Genomic DNA, 16,149 nt, shown 5'->3' with positions numbered 1-16,149 from the left:
TATAGGAAGTGGTGGAGGAATTATTTATTTATTTGACTGGAGTTTTATGCTGTACTCAAAAATATTTCACCTATATGATGGCGACGAACATGACCATCGGCAGACCTATCCATGCATAGTAGAGGAATTAGGTACATACTGTGTACACATATACAAAGTATCAACAACACCCAGGACATTGAAAAAGCCAAAACCTGTACCTGAACAGAACTTGTACATATACCTGACAATTTGACTCTATGACATGTGTAATGTACTTGAAACATGGCCTGAAATCGTTATGATATATTTTTCAACTGATACACCTGTTGTCTAGGTGCAAGAATGTGCGAAGCACCAACAACTGCATGTGCAAAAGTGAACACATGCTGGATGAGAGTTTTACACAAGCGTAGTTTCTTGTAAGCATTGGATAAACCTACAGGGGCCAGCATTCAGGTTTGCTGTATGGACAAAAAAAATATTTAAATCAAGGAAAGGTAATCTCTTGTCATGTGAAGTGGAAATGGAAGTAGTATTATGATGGAGTGCTGATCTGGTTTCAGTATTTAGATGTGCTAGGCAATTCACCGTGATTTGAATGTGATAATGCAGTTAATTTTAAACCATTATTAAAGAATAATAGCGACTGTAGATGAAGAAGGACGATATAAAGGCTGTTTTGGTATTTATAAGAATTTTTTAAGTGTTTTAAGAATCAAGAATCAGTGGACTTCTTCAGCTCTCATTGATGAATGTTGTGTAAGTATACAATATTGGGAAAGCTGAAGCTCTCTTGTAAGACAGAATCACCAGATACATGGGGACTGTAGAGGGCCATCAGCTTAAACATGTTTGCTCGGTGTAACCTGTCCAAAAAGACTCTTTTCAAATGTCCATTGGGATTTTAATAGGTACCTTTTTTATTATGCTCTTGCGGCTTTTTTTTTAAAAAATTCGACTCTTTTTCGTACAAACAGAAAAGAAAGTACTCATTACCGACCAGTTTTTTTTTTACTCATAGGGTCTTATTACACACAGCAAAGGATTTTTTAAAAAAATCATTACAAGGAGTGTACGAAACTAACTGAAGTAGGGAGGAATGTTGGCTGGTTAGATATCTGTTAACATCCACCATCATATTGGAGATGCTGTTTGGAATACATTCCTGATTTTCACTTCTGTATATACATGATTCAGTTGTTCTATTTCGCCTGGTTGTGTTGTTGTCAGATGCTGGACAGAGTGTACATGCAGTTACAGACCTTCCTTGATGACCCTATGTATCGGGACCAGCATGCCGTTCACGTTGAGCTCATTCGGATGTTTTCTCGTGTGGCGCCAAACTCCGAGCCTAAGTTCCGAGATGAATGTGAGTACAGTGATGTTGTGTTTGTCAGACCAGAAATTGTGTCATGATGACTTGAAGATTTCGTCCAGACCTTATTTTTCTGTCTGAAGGAGCACTCTATGTACATCTGGAAAATCAAACTATATGATGCTTTCTTGGGTGGAAGTGTGACTTTTTGCATTTTGTGCAATTATTTATTTATGTATTTGTTTGTTTGCAGGTGTGTGTGTGTCTGTAATTTGATGTGACTTTTGCAGGTTGCCATTAGTTTGACTTATTCTGTTACAACTTTTTCTTGTATGGTAGGCATTCTTGTTGTTGATTATTTCATTATTAATTTCACCATATCCCATTTGTTACTCTTCTAAGTATTAATACTGGCCCGGATAGCACAGTTGGTAGAGCGTCCGCTTCGGGAAAGGTAGATCCAGGATCAATCCTTGATCGAGTCACACCTAAGACTTTAAAAGAGGAAGTTGCAACTTCCTCGCTTGGCGTTCATCATGAAGGGGATAGTGCAACGACTAGTTGACCCCTATCAGTATAATGGCTCGGGCAGGGCGGCTTACTTGCCTTCGGTAAGTCGTCTCAGTGAAGCAGGACTAGATAAAAGAGCGGTGGAAATCTGTCCTGCAACAAGGAGGAACATTACACGTACATAAGGATTCCTTCGTCGTCATATGAAAGTGGAAGGCCTCCTTGGCTGTTGTTTTTTTACCAGATGCTATTTTGCCATGGCTGCTTCTAACCACAAAATGAAGACTAGAGTTATCATATAATCAATCTTTTCAATATCCAGTTGTTTTTCTGTTGAATCTTTTGGCCAGCTCATATTTTTCATGACCTGAAGAGATTATTGTACAAGACATGGCATGGTATGGTTTTCTACTGCAGACATGACCGTGTCTTGGTAGTGTGATATGTTGGTGTTTATTACATTAGTATCTCATGAAGAATAGAAAAGTCTTATCCAGAGCTGTGTGGAGGACTGTTGTTTTAATTATATTCGTGAGTCGTCATCACATGACCGAAAAATTGTTGAGTACGACGTTAAACCCCTAGCACTCACTCACTCTAAGTATTAGTACTTCATGATCGGCCATTATAAGTTTATATTGTGATGCCAGAGAAGATAGCAGGAGAACCATCTGTGGTCTTATGAACCCCTCTTGTGAACCCCTCTTGTCTTATGAACCCCTCTTGTCTTATGAACCCCTCTTGTGAACCCCTCTTGTCTTATGAACCCCTCTTGTCAATCTATGCAGGCCTTTATAAATTAAATGTTGCAGAGATTGGATTTTGTTTCATGTTGTTGCTGGATAGAGCAATATTCTAAATTAGAAACTTGATGTGGTCATCTGTTTTTATTTTACCGGGATTTAGCCCATAATTCCTTCTGGCTACGTGTACACGTAGGTCAGTGCTAAGAGGAACTCTGGTTTGACTGCGTACATACTTCAGATTGTAGTGTTGGAATGAGTGTTGAATGGTGGGATGACTGATTATGGCTGTATTCCATGTAGGCAATACTGCAGGCATACCTTGGCAAGAACATGATGGAACAGGAAAAAAATACACTGTTTGAGGACAATTGTGAAATGTCTTTCACATTTAATTTTGAATGTCAGAATATTCGGCCTGTTTTGTGTCAACATCAATTTTAAAAAATTTCTCGGGCACTAACTGTATTTTCCAGTGTGTGTACATCATGGGAATAGGCCTGAAGTTACGTGGCCCAGTTAGTCTTGCTTTGATTGAATATCACTTCTGCAGCACTAATGTATTTTTGTGAAGCAGAGAAATGATACATTATGTAACAAAATGTTCTCTTCCTTGCTATATTCTGCATCGTCACAATTCACAGGGGAAAAATCAATTATTTATTAAGTAGAACCATTGAAAACTTTCAGTCAGAGCTGTGGCATTAGTCTTGAAACAGCTTTCCGTCATGAAGCATTTTTTGGGGTTTTGACAGGGCATTGCATTTTATGCTGAAGAACTGGTTTATTTTGATCATTTTCAGCGCTATTTTGACAAGTTTGAATAATGTGAAGGTCTTATTCATTCTTTCACCCACAATATTCTACATGTTTATACGAATCATTCTGTTCAAGTAAGACATCACTCCTTCCTCAGCAAAACAGAATGAAATATTTTGAAATCATTTTACCTTGAATGTGTACATGGTTTGCTTCGAAATACATCGTTTAAGATGGAGACGACGTCTAAAAGAAGAGCACAAGTTTTTCACCATCAGCAATATATCTCTTTGATGGAAAAGATGTTTTTATATGCCAAAACCCTGAGCAGGGAAACCAATGTGCCTCCATACAGTGTCAGTGATAAACTGTAATTTACAACAACAACAAGGTCATGGTCGTTTCTGTTTGTCAGACTTGGTTCGTATTAAATAGCTACGCATGTGTCTGTGTCATCTTACCATGATTTTAGCAGAGGATAAGTAGATTGAATGCTTGGCCCTCAGGCTTGGAGTAAAATGGGATAAATACAGCCTTGATATGGCCTGTGACTCAGATGATGGGCTAAGCCTCTTTGGTGGAGAATGAAATGTGTTTGGCCATGCACCCTAAGCAACTATATGAGGAAGATTGAAAATTAGAGTAGTATTGTGGGTGTGAAATGAGACTTATACCTAGGCGTTGCCGTCTACCACTCGTTATACAGGGCGCTGTTATATGAAAAAAGTGATTGTGTATTACTCATCAAACAAAAGGGGGAAAGTTTATCAGTTGTCCGTTTTAATTGTCCTTTAAAAGACAGAAAGGTTTCTCTTTTTTTTTACACCATTAGAAAATAGCCATGCCCTTCAGGTATGTTATATTGTTCCACTTCTGGTTAAAATATTGGCCAAGGGTTATTAGAAGAAGATTACGGCCAAAAGTGAAACTCTGATAGGCTGCAGTGCAAACATGTTAGGACAATCTCAGCTGCAAACTGTAAACTGACAGAAAGATTTTACATAGTGTATTTATTTATTTATTTATTTATTTGATTGGTTTTTTACAACACACCAGATAATTTTCCACTTATATAATGGTGGTCTCAGATGGAGGAAGTCAGAGTGATTGGAGTAAAGCACTCACCTTTACCACCTAAATTCCTGACTTAAAACCCTATCTGAAAAAGCAAGATTGGGACATCTTCATTGGTCAGTGGCCTGAGAGTCGCAGTGAGCCAGCATTTTATCTTTTGTGTAATTTCTTCTTCACTACATGTATATTGCAATAGACCAGTGTCTTGGGGTTTGTTTTACAATACACTAGTGTCTTGGGGTTTGATTTACAATAGACTAGTGTGTTGGGGTTTGTTTTACAAAGTGCATGTCCAATTGCAGTGGCGACATTGTGGCAACTGCTAGTTGCCTTGGTAACAGTATCTACATAATGTTACATGTATGTTCTGTTGGTGAAATTACCCCCAGTCCTCTTCAATTCTATTTTACTGTGTAATTTTCTCTTGCTTATGCCCAGTTTACTGTTTAGCGTCCACTTTGATTAAAGACAAGGCTACAGTCAGCAAAGTTTATGACTCTCTTTAAACGCCAGCTGATGAATCTGTTTGACTTCATAGCTGATAAAAGATGAAGTAGCCTTGGTTAAAGATGAGATGAGCCACATGTACATGCTATTTACTGCTGGTACATGTGGTCTCTCATATGTATTGTGACAAGGAGTTTTCAAATATTTCTAGGGGCCTCCGTGGCTCAGTCCAAATGGAGCATCGAAAGTCAGGGATAAAGTGTTGTGCACGTGACAGTGTGATTTCTCAGATGTTCTCCTCCAGGTCTTGTCTTCTTTATTCCATTGAGAATTTGGTATGCCATCACAGGGGTGCTCGATCTTGATGATGACATAATAAATGCTGAAATACTCATTGCAAAACGATTTCATTTTATTGAGATAACACTACTTTCACTATTTGTCAGTGGAACTATACTGGATTTTGTTGCAAATGGTGCATAAATGTCTTCATTGTTACCGAATTACTTTCCATCCTTCTCTGCGGGGCCTCCGTGGCTCAGTTGGTTAGCGCACTAGCGCAGCGTAATGACCCAGGAGTCTCTCACCAATGCGGTCGCTATGAGTTCAAGTCCAGCTCATGCTGGCTTTCTCTCTGGCCGTATGTGGGAAGGTCTGTCAGCTACCTGCGGATGGTCGTGAGTTTCCCCCGGGTTCTGCCCAGTTTCCACCCACCATAATGCTGGCTGCCGTCGTATAAGTGAAATATTCTTGAGTACGGCGTAAAACACCAAATAAAAAAAATTTTAAAAATCCATCCTTCTCTTGACTATATTGTTATGATCATGTCTTAGTTTTCCTCTTGTGTGTTTTAAAACATGATATTAAACCTTTTGCATGTCTCAAAAACTTGCCCTCATATTAAAATGCTGATGTTTTTAGCTGGAGCCTTGCAGTATTTTAGCTGAGTTATAAGGAAAATAAATGATGGATGAGAACTTGTCTGACTGCCACGGAAATGAGGTGAACCTCCGTGGGATTTGGGCCACTGGGAGCTCAGAAAATTGCCACATTCGCAACCACTGATTCTTTGATGAATATCATTGTATAGCCTTGGTGTCGTCTCCTGGGGACCAAAGGGTACGATTTGGTACAATAGGCTGTGGTCCTTCCTTAGCAGATAAATATGTGGTGATAGATGTCCTCCTCAGGTCTGAGGTCTGCTCAGAGGAGGAAGGGATCTAGATCTAACAGCTACCAGGGCAGGATAAGGTCGCGTTGAAACTAAGATAGGGTAACAGAGACAGCATCAAACTACTCACAGCAACTCTCCCGTGGCACGACCTGGATAAGGCTGTAAAACTCAAGCCAGACTCCACCTCTTATGGGATCAAAACCATAGTTTATTGCCTGAGGTTTGGTACAGCCTTTTACATGCCTCTAGACCTAAAAGATGTGAATCTCATCAGTTGTCTTGGATATTTAAGAACCTTTGCTGGCCTACTGAACACGCTTTTGTCCCGGTCCACTTTCATAAAACTTCATAAATAGGGTAACCTTTGTTGATGTTGTCTGGGCTATGCATGTCTATAGTGTCATAAGACGTCATTTTAATATGAGGAAAGTTCTGAAAAAATGATTTACAAAAGTTGTGTGAAAGTGAGCCCTGATCACTTTAGACATGACACTGTGACTGAATAAAGAAATTTTTCTAGAATGGTACTTATATTGATTCTGTCTGAGAGCTCTTGAATGACAGAAATGTGTATGAAAAGAACTTTTTATTTGTAAAACATATGTTTGTTCAGTTTACTAGTTGGTTTTCAAAGAGCTTGATTAGTTTGGGTGCCCTACAGCTGCGTATAGGAGCACAGTGTTTTTTGGCGCTAAAACTGGGAAACTGAATTGTTCAACATTGACCAATGATCTTCTGTGAGGTTCTGTGATTCACCCTATCCGGCCAGTTACATGTACCTGTATCGTTAAACCAGTTGCAGTTATAAGTGAGTATATGGTGCTAAGACAAATAAAATACGTACATTTAAATAAATAATTGGCGAATTGCATGGATGCATTTGTGTTCATTTACAGAGTAGAACCTGAAATGATACATAAATTGTTCATGAAAGTCTTCCTCAGAGGCCATTTATTTGATTGGAGTTTTATGCCATGCTCAAGAATATTTCATTTATACGACAGTGGCCAACTCTGGCTTCCTCTCCAACCGTAAGTGGGAAGGTCTGTCAGCAACCTGTGGATGGTCATGGGTTTCCCCCCGGGCTTTACCCGGTTTCCTCCCACCATAATGCTGGCCGTCGTCGTATAAGTGAAATACTCTTGAATACGGCATAAAACACCAATCAACTAAATAATCAACTGCCAGCCATGTATGCTGATTGATTCTATGTATAAATCAGACTACCAGATAGCCACAGTTGTTTAAATCAGTAGTCACCTGCCAGACATGCTGACTGATTCTCTCTGTAAATCAGACTACCAGACAGCCACAGCTGATAAAATCAGTAATCACCTGCCAGACATGCTGACTGATTCTCTCTGTAAATCAGACTACCAGACAGCCACAGTTGTTTAAATCAGTAGTCACCTGCCAGACATGCTGACTGATTCTCTCTGTAAATCAGACTACCAGACAGCCATAGTTGTTTAAATCAGTAGTCACCTGCCAGACATGCTGACTGATTCCCTCTGTAAATCAGACTACCAGACAGCCATAGTTGTTTAAATCAGTAGTCACCTGCCAGACATGCTGACTGATTCTCTCTGTAAATCAGACTACCAGACAGCCACAGCTGATAAAATCAGTAGTCACCTGCCAGACATGCTGACTGATTCTCTCTGTAAATCAGACTACCAGACAGCCACAGTTGTTTAAATCAGTAGTCACCTGCCAGACATGCTGACTGATTCTCTCTGTAAATCAGACTACCAGACAACCACAGCTGATAAAATCAGTAGTCACCTGCCAGACATACTGACTGATTCTCTCTGTAAATCAGACTACCAGACAGCCATAGTTGTTTAAATCAGTAGTCACCTGCCAGACATGCTGACTGATTCCCTCTGTAAATCAGACTACCAGACAGCCACAGCTGATAAAATCAGTAGTCACCTGCCAGACATGCTGACTGATTCTCTCTGTAAATCAGACTACCAGACAGCCACAGTTGTTTAAATCAGTAGTCACCTGCCAGACATGCTGACTGATTCTCTCTGTAAATCAGACTACCAGACAGCCAGAGTTGTTTAAATCAGTAGTCACCTGCCAGACATGCTGACTGATTCTCTCTGTAAATCAGACTACCAGACAGCCACAGTTGTTTAAATCAGTAGTCACCTGCCAGACATGCTGACTGATTCTCTCTGTAAATCAGACTACCAGACAGCCATAGTTGTTTAAATCAGTAGTCACCTGCCAGACATGCTGACTGATTCTCTCTGTAAATCAGACTACCAGACAGCCACAGTTGTTTAAATCAGTAGTCACCTGCCAGACATACTGACTGATTCTCTCTGTAAATCAGACTACCAGACAGCCACAGTTGTTTAAATCAGTAGTCACCTGCCAGACATACTGACTGATTCTCTCTGTAAATCAGACTACCAGACAGCCACAGTTGTTTAAATCAGCAGTCACCTGCCAGACATGCTGACTGATTCTCTCTGTAAATCAGACTACCAGACAACCACAGCTGATAAAATCAGTAGTCACCTGCCAGACATGCTGACTGATTCCCTCTGTAAATCAGACTACCAGACAGCCACAGCTGATAAAAATCAGTAATCACCTGCCAGACACGCTGACTGATTCTGTTTGTAAATCAGACTGATATGTTACAACCAGAACTTGACAAACTAGTCTCATTTTACACATTGAATCAATCATCAAGTTGAACAGTAGACTGGTTTGTTAAGTTGTGAAGTGAGTCATTTACCATTCTATTAGTTAATGTTGGCTATTCCGTGTTAGAAAGCTGTCAGTGAGAATCCATGTAGTTGATAGGCACACTAAGGCTAAATTCAGCCACTCAGCCATGGACTTGCAGAGTCAGGAACTGGAAGCTTAAAACTTGATAAATCAGTGAAGCTTGAAAAAGCTGAACAGACATTATCCACTCCTATAGATTAGCTCCCCCTTCCTTCCATGCCATATCTTCTGTTTTTGGCCTGTGTAACTGACGATACTACTGCCATAAAAAAACAGGCAGTTTGTGGTTTATTTGATGTATGATGGTCTGTGGAATTAACTCAGCTATCCATCAGTGGAACGCTGTAAATGTTTTATGCGTTCACCTGCTTCATGCTAACATTGGCCTTTTTAAGGCCTCATACTGAATTCCTCCATATTCTGTGAGGAATTTCTTTTCTCTACGTGGCCTTTTTCTTACTTTGCCTTTTTCTTTGCTTTGTCTCTAATAAAATAAAATGTCAAAGTACAGAACTACGCTATCTCTCACCATTAATGAGGAAAATACTGTTTCTGTCTACCGATAGCTTTGATTAACTTAAACGTGATGATGTGACATTCCTCATTGTGTGAAGCTGAGTCCGTGCACTTTGTGTGAAGCTGAGTCCGTGCACTTTGTGTGAAGCTGAGTCCGTGCACTTTGTGTGAAGCTGAGTCCATGCACTTTGTGTGAAGCTGAGTCCGTGTACCTTGTTTGAAGCTGAGTCCATGTACTTTGTGTGAAGCTGAGTCCATGTACCTTGTGTGAAGCTGAGTCCATGCACTTTGTGTGAAGCTGAGTCCATGTACATTGTGTGAAGCTGAGTCCATGTACTTTGTGTGAAGCTGAGTCTGTGTACCTTGTATCAAGCTGAGTCCATGTACTTTGTGTGAAGCTGAGTCCGTGTACCTTGTATGAAGGTGAGTCCATGTACTTTGTGTCAAGCTGAGTCCATGTACCTTGTGTCAAGCTGAGTCCATGCACTTTGTGTGAAGCTGAGTCCATGTACCTTGTGTGAAGCTGAGTCCATGTACTTTGTGTGAAGCTGAGTCTGTGTACCTTGTATCAAGCTGAGTCCATGTACTTTGTGTGAAGCTGAGGCCGTGTACCTTGTATGAAGGTGAGTCCATGTACTTTGTGTCAAGCTGAGTCCATGTACCTTGTGTGAAGCTGAGTCCATGCACTTTGTGTGAAGCTGAGTCCATGTACCTTGTGTGAAGCTGAGTCCATGTACTTTGTGTGAAGCTGAGTCTGTGTACCTTGTATCAAGCTGAGTCCATGTACTTTGTGTGAAGCTGAGTCCGTGTACCTTGTATCAAGCTGAGTCCATGTACTTTGTGTCAAGCTGAGTCCATGTACCTTGTGTGAAGCTGAGTCCATGCACCTTGTCACACCTTTATGCAGCATCATGTTTCTATTAAAGATGAAATGCATTGCTTTCAATTTCTGCAAAAATTGTTGATGACATGCTTCTTGTGTTACTGTAAAAAGCTGACAGTTTTCTCTGTAAAAAATAAATAAATTCAGTATTTTCGATATAAATCTTTACAGTTGCTCATTATCATGTTGTACATAAAATGTATGGTCTTATCAGTTTTTGAAAACTGTTTCTGTGATTTCATTGGCTGTCAGTTGACCGTGATGTCACTATGTTCCATGCTTCAAGGGGAACAAGTCATGTCATATTGTAGAAAATTTTTTGGAGTTTATTTCTGGTCAGCCACCTTAGCTACAAATTGCATACGCATGTACAAAATAACGGAAACATCATAAATCATCACCATGTATTTACTCTGAAATTTAGATCAAAAACCTTTGCCTTTCACTTTTCTTGTTGGACTGTATGTGATTGTTGGCTGATTTTCGATTGGTGTGTTTCCTTGTTAAACAAAGACGACATGTATGTTAGTTTGATACTTGTATGTAATATGTGGACTAAGTATTTCTTGATTGGGGTTACACCAGTGTGGATTTTTAATTACAACCTGCAGAAGTTGTTCGGGGGAATTGTTTATATTTAGATTGTTGCGAGGAAAACACTACATTAATTTATCTGAAGGAAGTGACTTCACCTACAGTCTGTTTATTTCTCACTTTTAATAGAGAAACTTTTCTCGTACTTTCTGAATCAGTAGGAAAAGATGTGTGAATGTGAGAGAGAATGCAGAAGACAAACCTCTGACCTGTGACTTCATGCTTCAGGTGCAAGGTTGCTTTTATCAGAATTAAAAAATCCATGATATTAAAGAGAGATTTATGTGTCAGAGGCGGCATGCAATATGTCAGTGGAATTTTACTTAGAATGTCAGAGTACAAATGATTAAAGATGAATGACAGCATTCTATCAGGTGTATCAGCCCACTTTAGCCCTTGTTAAAGCAGGCATGAGCAAGTTTAGGATGTAGTGTAGTGTATTGTAAACGTCGTCATTTGATTTTTCTTTTAAAACTATATTTAATAGGGTGTTGGGAATTGTCTGAGTATATGTATCTTAGTACCCTTGTATCAGTCATATATCAGTTCATTGAACAGTGGTTGATTTGTCACAGGGTCAGTTCATTATAGCATTACTGCACTGGATGAAGGTTGGTGAAAGTCTAGATTTCGTGTATATCTGGGTCTTATTTTACCCGCAGATTCTTTCCATAACAATTAAATTTACTCTTTTAAAATCCTTTGGAAGGGAATAATAATAATAATAATGGTTTGTACCTTTTATCATGTCAGGTTTAGGAAGGAAAGTAGATCACTGCCCTCAAATGGTTAAAGCTGTCAAGCATAGGAAAAGCTGCCTGACATACACTAGATTGATTTCTCCTAAATGAAAAGGAAACCAATATTTACACTGGGACAGGGTACAGACCTGTAGCTCCCTGTGTGGTTTTTCCAAGTTTTCAGGTCAATTTCCAGTTTTAAATTAGATTGACATAAGCCGCTGTGTTGTACGATTGTTTCTGCAAGCTCTACCGAGGTTTTAGGGCATGGACAAAGTATTCACAATGAAAGACTGAGTGACTCCAGATCTCCTCGTGGAGACTTAGTTCCAATGTGGTGTATTGGGGCAAAATTTGAACCCACACAGAGGGTTGTCTACATTTTTACATGTCTTGTATACCCAACAGTTCTTCCAATTTTTGGGACGCCCGATCTGATATTTTTATCTAATACACATGTAATTGTAAGCGCAATAAACAGTTTGTTTACTCTCATGCTTTTATGTCTAATGAACAACAATTTGCTTTTCTGAAAAAACTTGGAGACAAATGTAATTCTTAGCCTTCAACACAAAACTTTCCCAGAAAAAGGACTTTCCTAAGTGTAACTACATTTAATTATTTCTCAACCTCTGGTTGGTCTGTCCTTGCTTTATTTATTTATTTAATTGGTGTTTTATGCCATACTTAAGAATATTTCACTTATACAACGGTGGCGAGCATTATGGTAGGAGGAAACCGAGCAGAACCCGGGGGAATCCCATGACCGACCATCCGCTGGTTGACTGTCTTTGTATAAATAAAGAAATCGTAAGTAATTAACACATTTAACACCTAGAAAATAAGGAAATAAATTGCGTGTTGTTATTTGATTTTTTTGTGAATATTTGTTATGTCCTGATAGGAATATGTCAATGACTTCAAAGTGTTTTTTGTTTTCTATTTTTTAGTATGAATGTAAGCTTGGGTTTTACATTATTTTTTCTTTTTTTGGTTAGACACTAATCAAATAAATAAATAAATAAATTTTTACTTTGAAGGGGTTGAACAGCAATGATATTGTTATCTTCCTGGTGACAAGGGAGAATAAAATAGCATATTTGTATTACTTTGTTATTAACATCTGTATCAGCATGAATTGAAGCAACCTTGAAAACATTATAGCTTGCATTCCTTTTCTTCAGAATGTGATGACATTATTCTGCCTCATTTAACTTTTTTTTTTATATATATATATATATTTTTAAAATGAAGAGGGACATATGTGTCAGTCTTCAGTTAAATACTGTGTAGTAAGGATATATGTTCATATTTGCTTTAATTTAAAATGAACACAGAGTATGAGAATAACAGATAGAACAGTTTTCTCCAGTAAGAAGAGATGTTTTCAATCTTGACATTTTTTAGATCATGTACAATTGGTATGTTTTTATTTTATTCAGATGATTAACACTTGAGAGAAATCTAAAGGGATGTTCCATTAAAAATGACCTTTAAGTCATTTAAGTTGATTCAGAAATAATATCTGAAATGGAAATTTTATGAAGTAATCCTCCATCATTTAATGTTTTGGACAATCAATTTTGTTGACGGGCCATTTGAATGAAAATCAGTTTAAAATATCTGCCTTGAAATGACTCTCTTATTATATGGATAATATGATTTTCCAATAATGATGGTTTTTGTGTTCATCAGGTTTTCAGTTACATACACTCTAAATGGCCATAAATTTCACCCATGACCTACAATTTTCTTGATTCTGAGAGTTGTATTGATTTTGAAAAAATGTTTTGAGGTTTTCTTGGAACATAAGATAATATTTTACTTTAAATTTGTAAGTAAGTTTCAGCACCAAAAAATGATATTTTGTGGCATTTATTTGCTTCTAAAAATGCACTCTTGTGGGCAAAATTTTGGGTTAATAAGGGGGTCTCAATGTAGACCATTTTGATCAAAGTGTTACTGAAGAAGTAGTCCCTGGTAAAAGCCATTTTAGAAAGAAAAAAACAAAAAAACCTAGTATACATGCATGTTTAAAAATCAAGAGTTACATGTATGTACATGTAGTTGCAGTATGTTCATAGCAAAGTTTTAGACCCATGTTGAAGCTGCATGTTGTGGGGCTAGTGCATACATTTAGATTTGTATTTGAAATGGTTTTGTTCAATACTTGTTGGAATGTTCAACTCAGTCTTGGATAGGATTTCTGTGAGCTTTTCGGTGAGCGAACAAATCTTTCATGGTTAAATTCATAACATGATTATCATTTCCTGTTCATTAATATTTTTTCTGGTTTCTGTAATTCCTGTAATTTTTTTTTTTTAAAGTTAGTAAGTGAAATTCATAATTGCCTAACTGTCCACAGCCTTCAATTTATATCTGATTTTGCATGGAGCACACCATGTCATCGCATAATCTATTTATCTCAAGTCTTTAGCCTTGTGCAAATCTATGTCGTTAAGTGTATTCAGCTGTCATCATTGGGCTTTTGCTTTTAAGGAGAAAAAAAACATTTTAACAAAATGCACACATGTAAAAATGACTTGAGTGCATGTATTTTACACGTGGCAAGCATTAAATGAACAAATTGGTTAAGACGCTTGCAGGCCTGTCTGTGTTGGTGTTGTCATGGACATTGTTAAGCATTTATCCACCAATTATAGAAATACACCCATTTTCCCGTGTGCCAGTTTAGGAGAAAATTAGTTGTCACAGCTCATTAATCATCTCCAGGATCTTAGAAGTGTCTTTGAGCTTAAGTGGAGGCCAGCATTTCCGTTGTTGCATAATACCACCACAATATATCAATACTTTAATTCTTCAACCTTTTTGCATGTTTGTAAGGTGTTTGTTCGAGCATATTCTGCAGGCATTATTCTCTGTAGCCTGATATCATCACACTTTTCGGGAAGTCCTCAAATTGTCCAATTTAACCAATGTTGTTTTATCTCCAAAATCAACTTAAAAATGTGCATAAATTACACTGAGAGTTACTCTTTCTTATGCAAAAAGGTTGAGGAATTAGCTGAGGCTACTTCAGCTTTTGGGAATTTTTTGTTAATGTAAAGTGGTTGTCCATATAGCTTAAGCAAATGTTACAGCTAAATTGTGGGCCTGCAAATGTTTAAGTGCTTCAACATTTTCATTACATGTTTTAATTCACTGTTTTCAGCTCATGTAGGAAACAATTACAAGCTTGTTTTGTAATCAGCAGTGAAATGTTTAATTTTGGTTTGTTAAAATTATCTGTAAAATACTATACATGGATATGTAATTGCATGTACAGGTTAGTGTATTTTTGAAGTGATCTTAAAACATTTCAGTGCTGTACTATGGCAAACTGTGCTTGTTTTTAAGATCAGTCTCTTTACCTGAAATAATCAGCATCCATATAGTTCAGAATAGTGTCTGAACTCTCCTTAAAGTCATGGAAAAGTTTGTTTGATTTACATTGTAGTACAGTATTCTACATGTAGATATATGACCTGATGACCTTATGACCTCATAACCTCATGTGACATCATCCAGGAAGCCGAAAGAAATGTGAAATCGAAAATGGTTATTTATGTTTTTTTTTATGGTTACAAATAATTTTCTCAGAAAATCAACTGAAAAAGGTGATAATTCAGAACTCCTTGGATATACTGTCTTGTTTTTTATTAGTTTAACAAAAAAATCAGTCAAAACTTCTTGTTGCCGCGCTGGACGATACTCAGGCATTCTACACAATTTATTCTGTTTGTATAAAGCTGCTGTCTGTAGGGGGCATGTAAGATTGGGTGAGAAACTGTTTAATTTTGAAGTATGTTTACAACTCTTCACATTGTCTGGTACTGTCCAGGGATGAAACTACAGTTAACTAGAGTATCACAGTGACAGTGCCTAGGGGCTCCTTGACAAATCCACATTACAAAGTAGGATGTACGACAAGTCAGTCAAATTTTGCCCTAATTTACTGTGGGAATAATTGATAGGTTGACTGAAGCAATGCAATTTGACCATCAGTCAGGGAATTTATTAATAGTGAAGAGTTGTTTGTGTGAAGGCTCTGTCAGTAAAGATTTTAAGGAAATTTATGTGAGCACGCAGGATAATGTGACTTTGTTGTCATGATTGTCAGCCACAGCTGCATGTAGGGCAAGAGGCAAGGACCGCATGGCTATATACACTGTGTGTTATGTCTGCCATTGTGCATGTGGGCTTTTTGATCTGAATGTCCAATAATTCAGCGACAGTAAATTTGAAAGTGTGTGTTTTCATACAAGGTTAAGTCCTGTATCCAATTCTGCAGTCCTTCATGTTTTCATTCTGGTAAGTTTGATCAGCATACTGGATATAAATTGCTGTCTGGTTAAGAAGATATGCTTTAATACATTTTACTATACATTTATACTATAACTCACATGTTGTTTGATGTATTGTTTTGTGTTAAGTTTAGCGTTTAAACTACAATAAGACAAGTGGCTTGGGATATATGTATATATATATAGAGAGAGCCCCACAGGACTGAATGATATTTCCTTATATGTCACCATGAATCAAAATAATTTGATTAATTTCACTGAAGACAGATTGGCAGATTTGTGGTGATCAACTGTGATGCACTGTGAGCTGAATATATGGAGAAGAAATCATAAAATTGCCAGAAACCAATTTTTTCC

The 16,149-nt window shown here is 37.9% G+C and overlaps 1 protein-coding gene across 1 annotated transcript in view; it reads left to right on the top strand.

Moving 5' to 3' along the window:
- The window catches only part of LOC135465894 (RAB11-binding protein RELCH homolog), a 98,620-nt gene that overhangs the window by 34,597 nt on the left and 47,874 nt on the right, over positions 1 to 16,149 (top strand). Inside the window, 1 exon segment of the mRNA XM_064743265.1 lies at positions 1,213 to 1,351. Within this exon segment, the coding sequence (XP_064599335.1) occupies positions 1,213 to 1,351 (139 nt within the window).

Source organism: Liolophura sinensis, chromosome 5 (genome assembly GCF_032854445.1).
Source record: "Liolophura sinensis isolate JHLJ2023 chromosome 5, CUHK_Ljap_v2, whole genome shotgun sequence".
Classification (NCBI taxonomy): domain Eukaryota; kingdom Metazoa; phylum Mollusca; class Polyplacophora; order Chitonida; family Chitonidae; genus Liolophura; species Liolophura sinensis.
The sequence above is the reverse complement of the archived record's forward strand: the minus strand, read 5'-3'. Positions and strand labels throughout refer to the sequence as shown.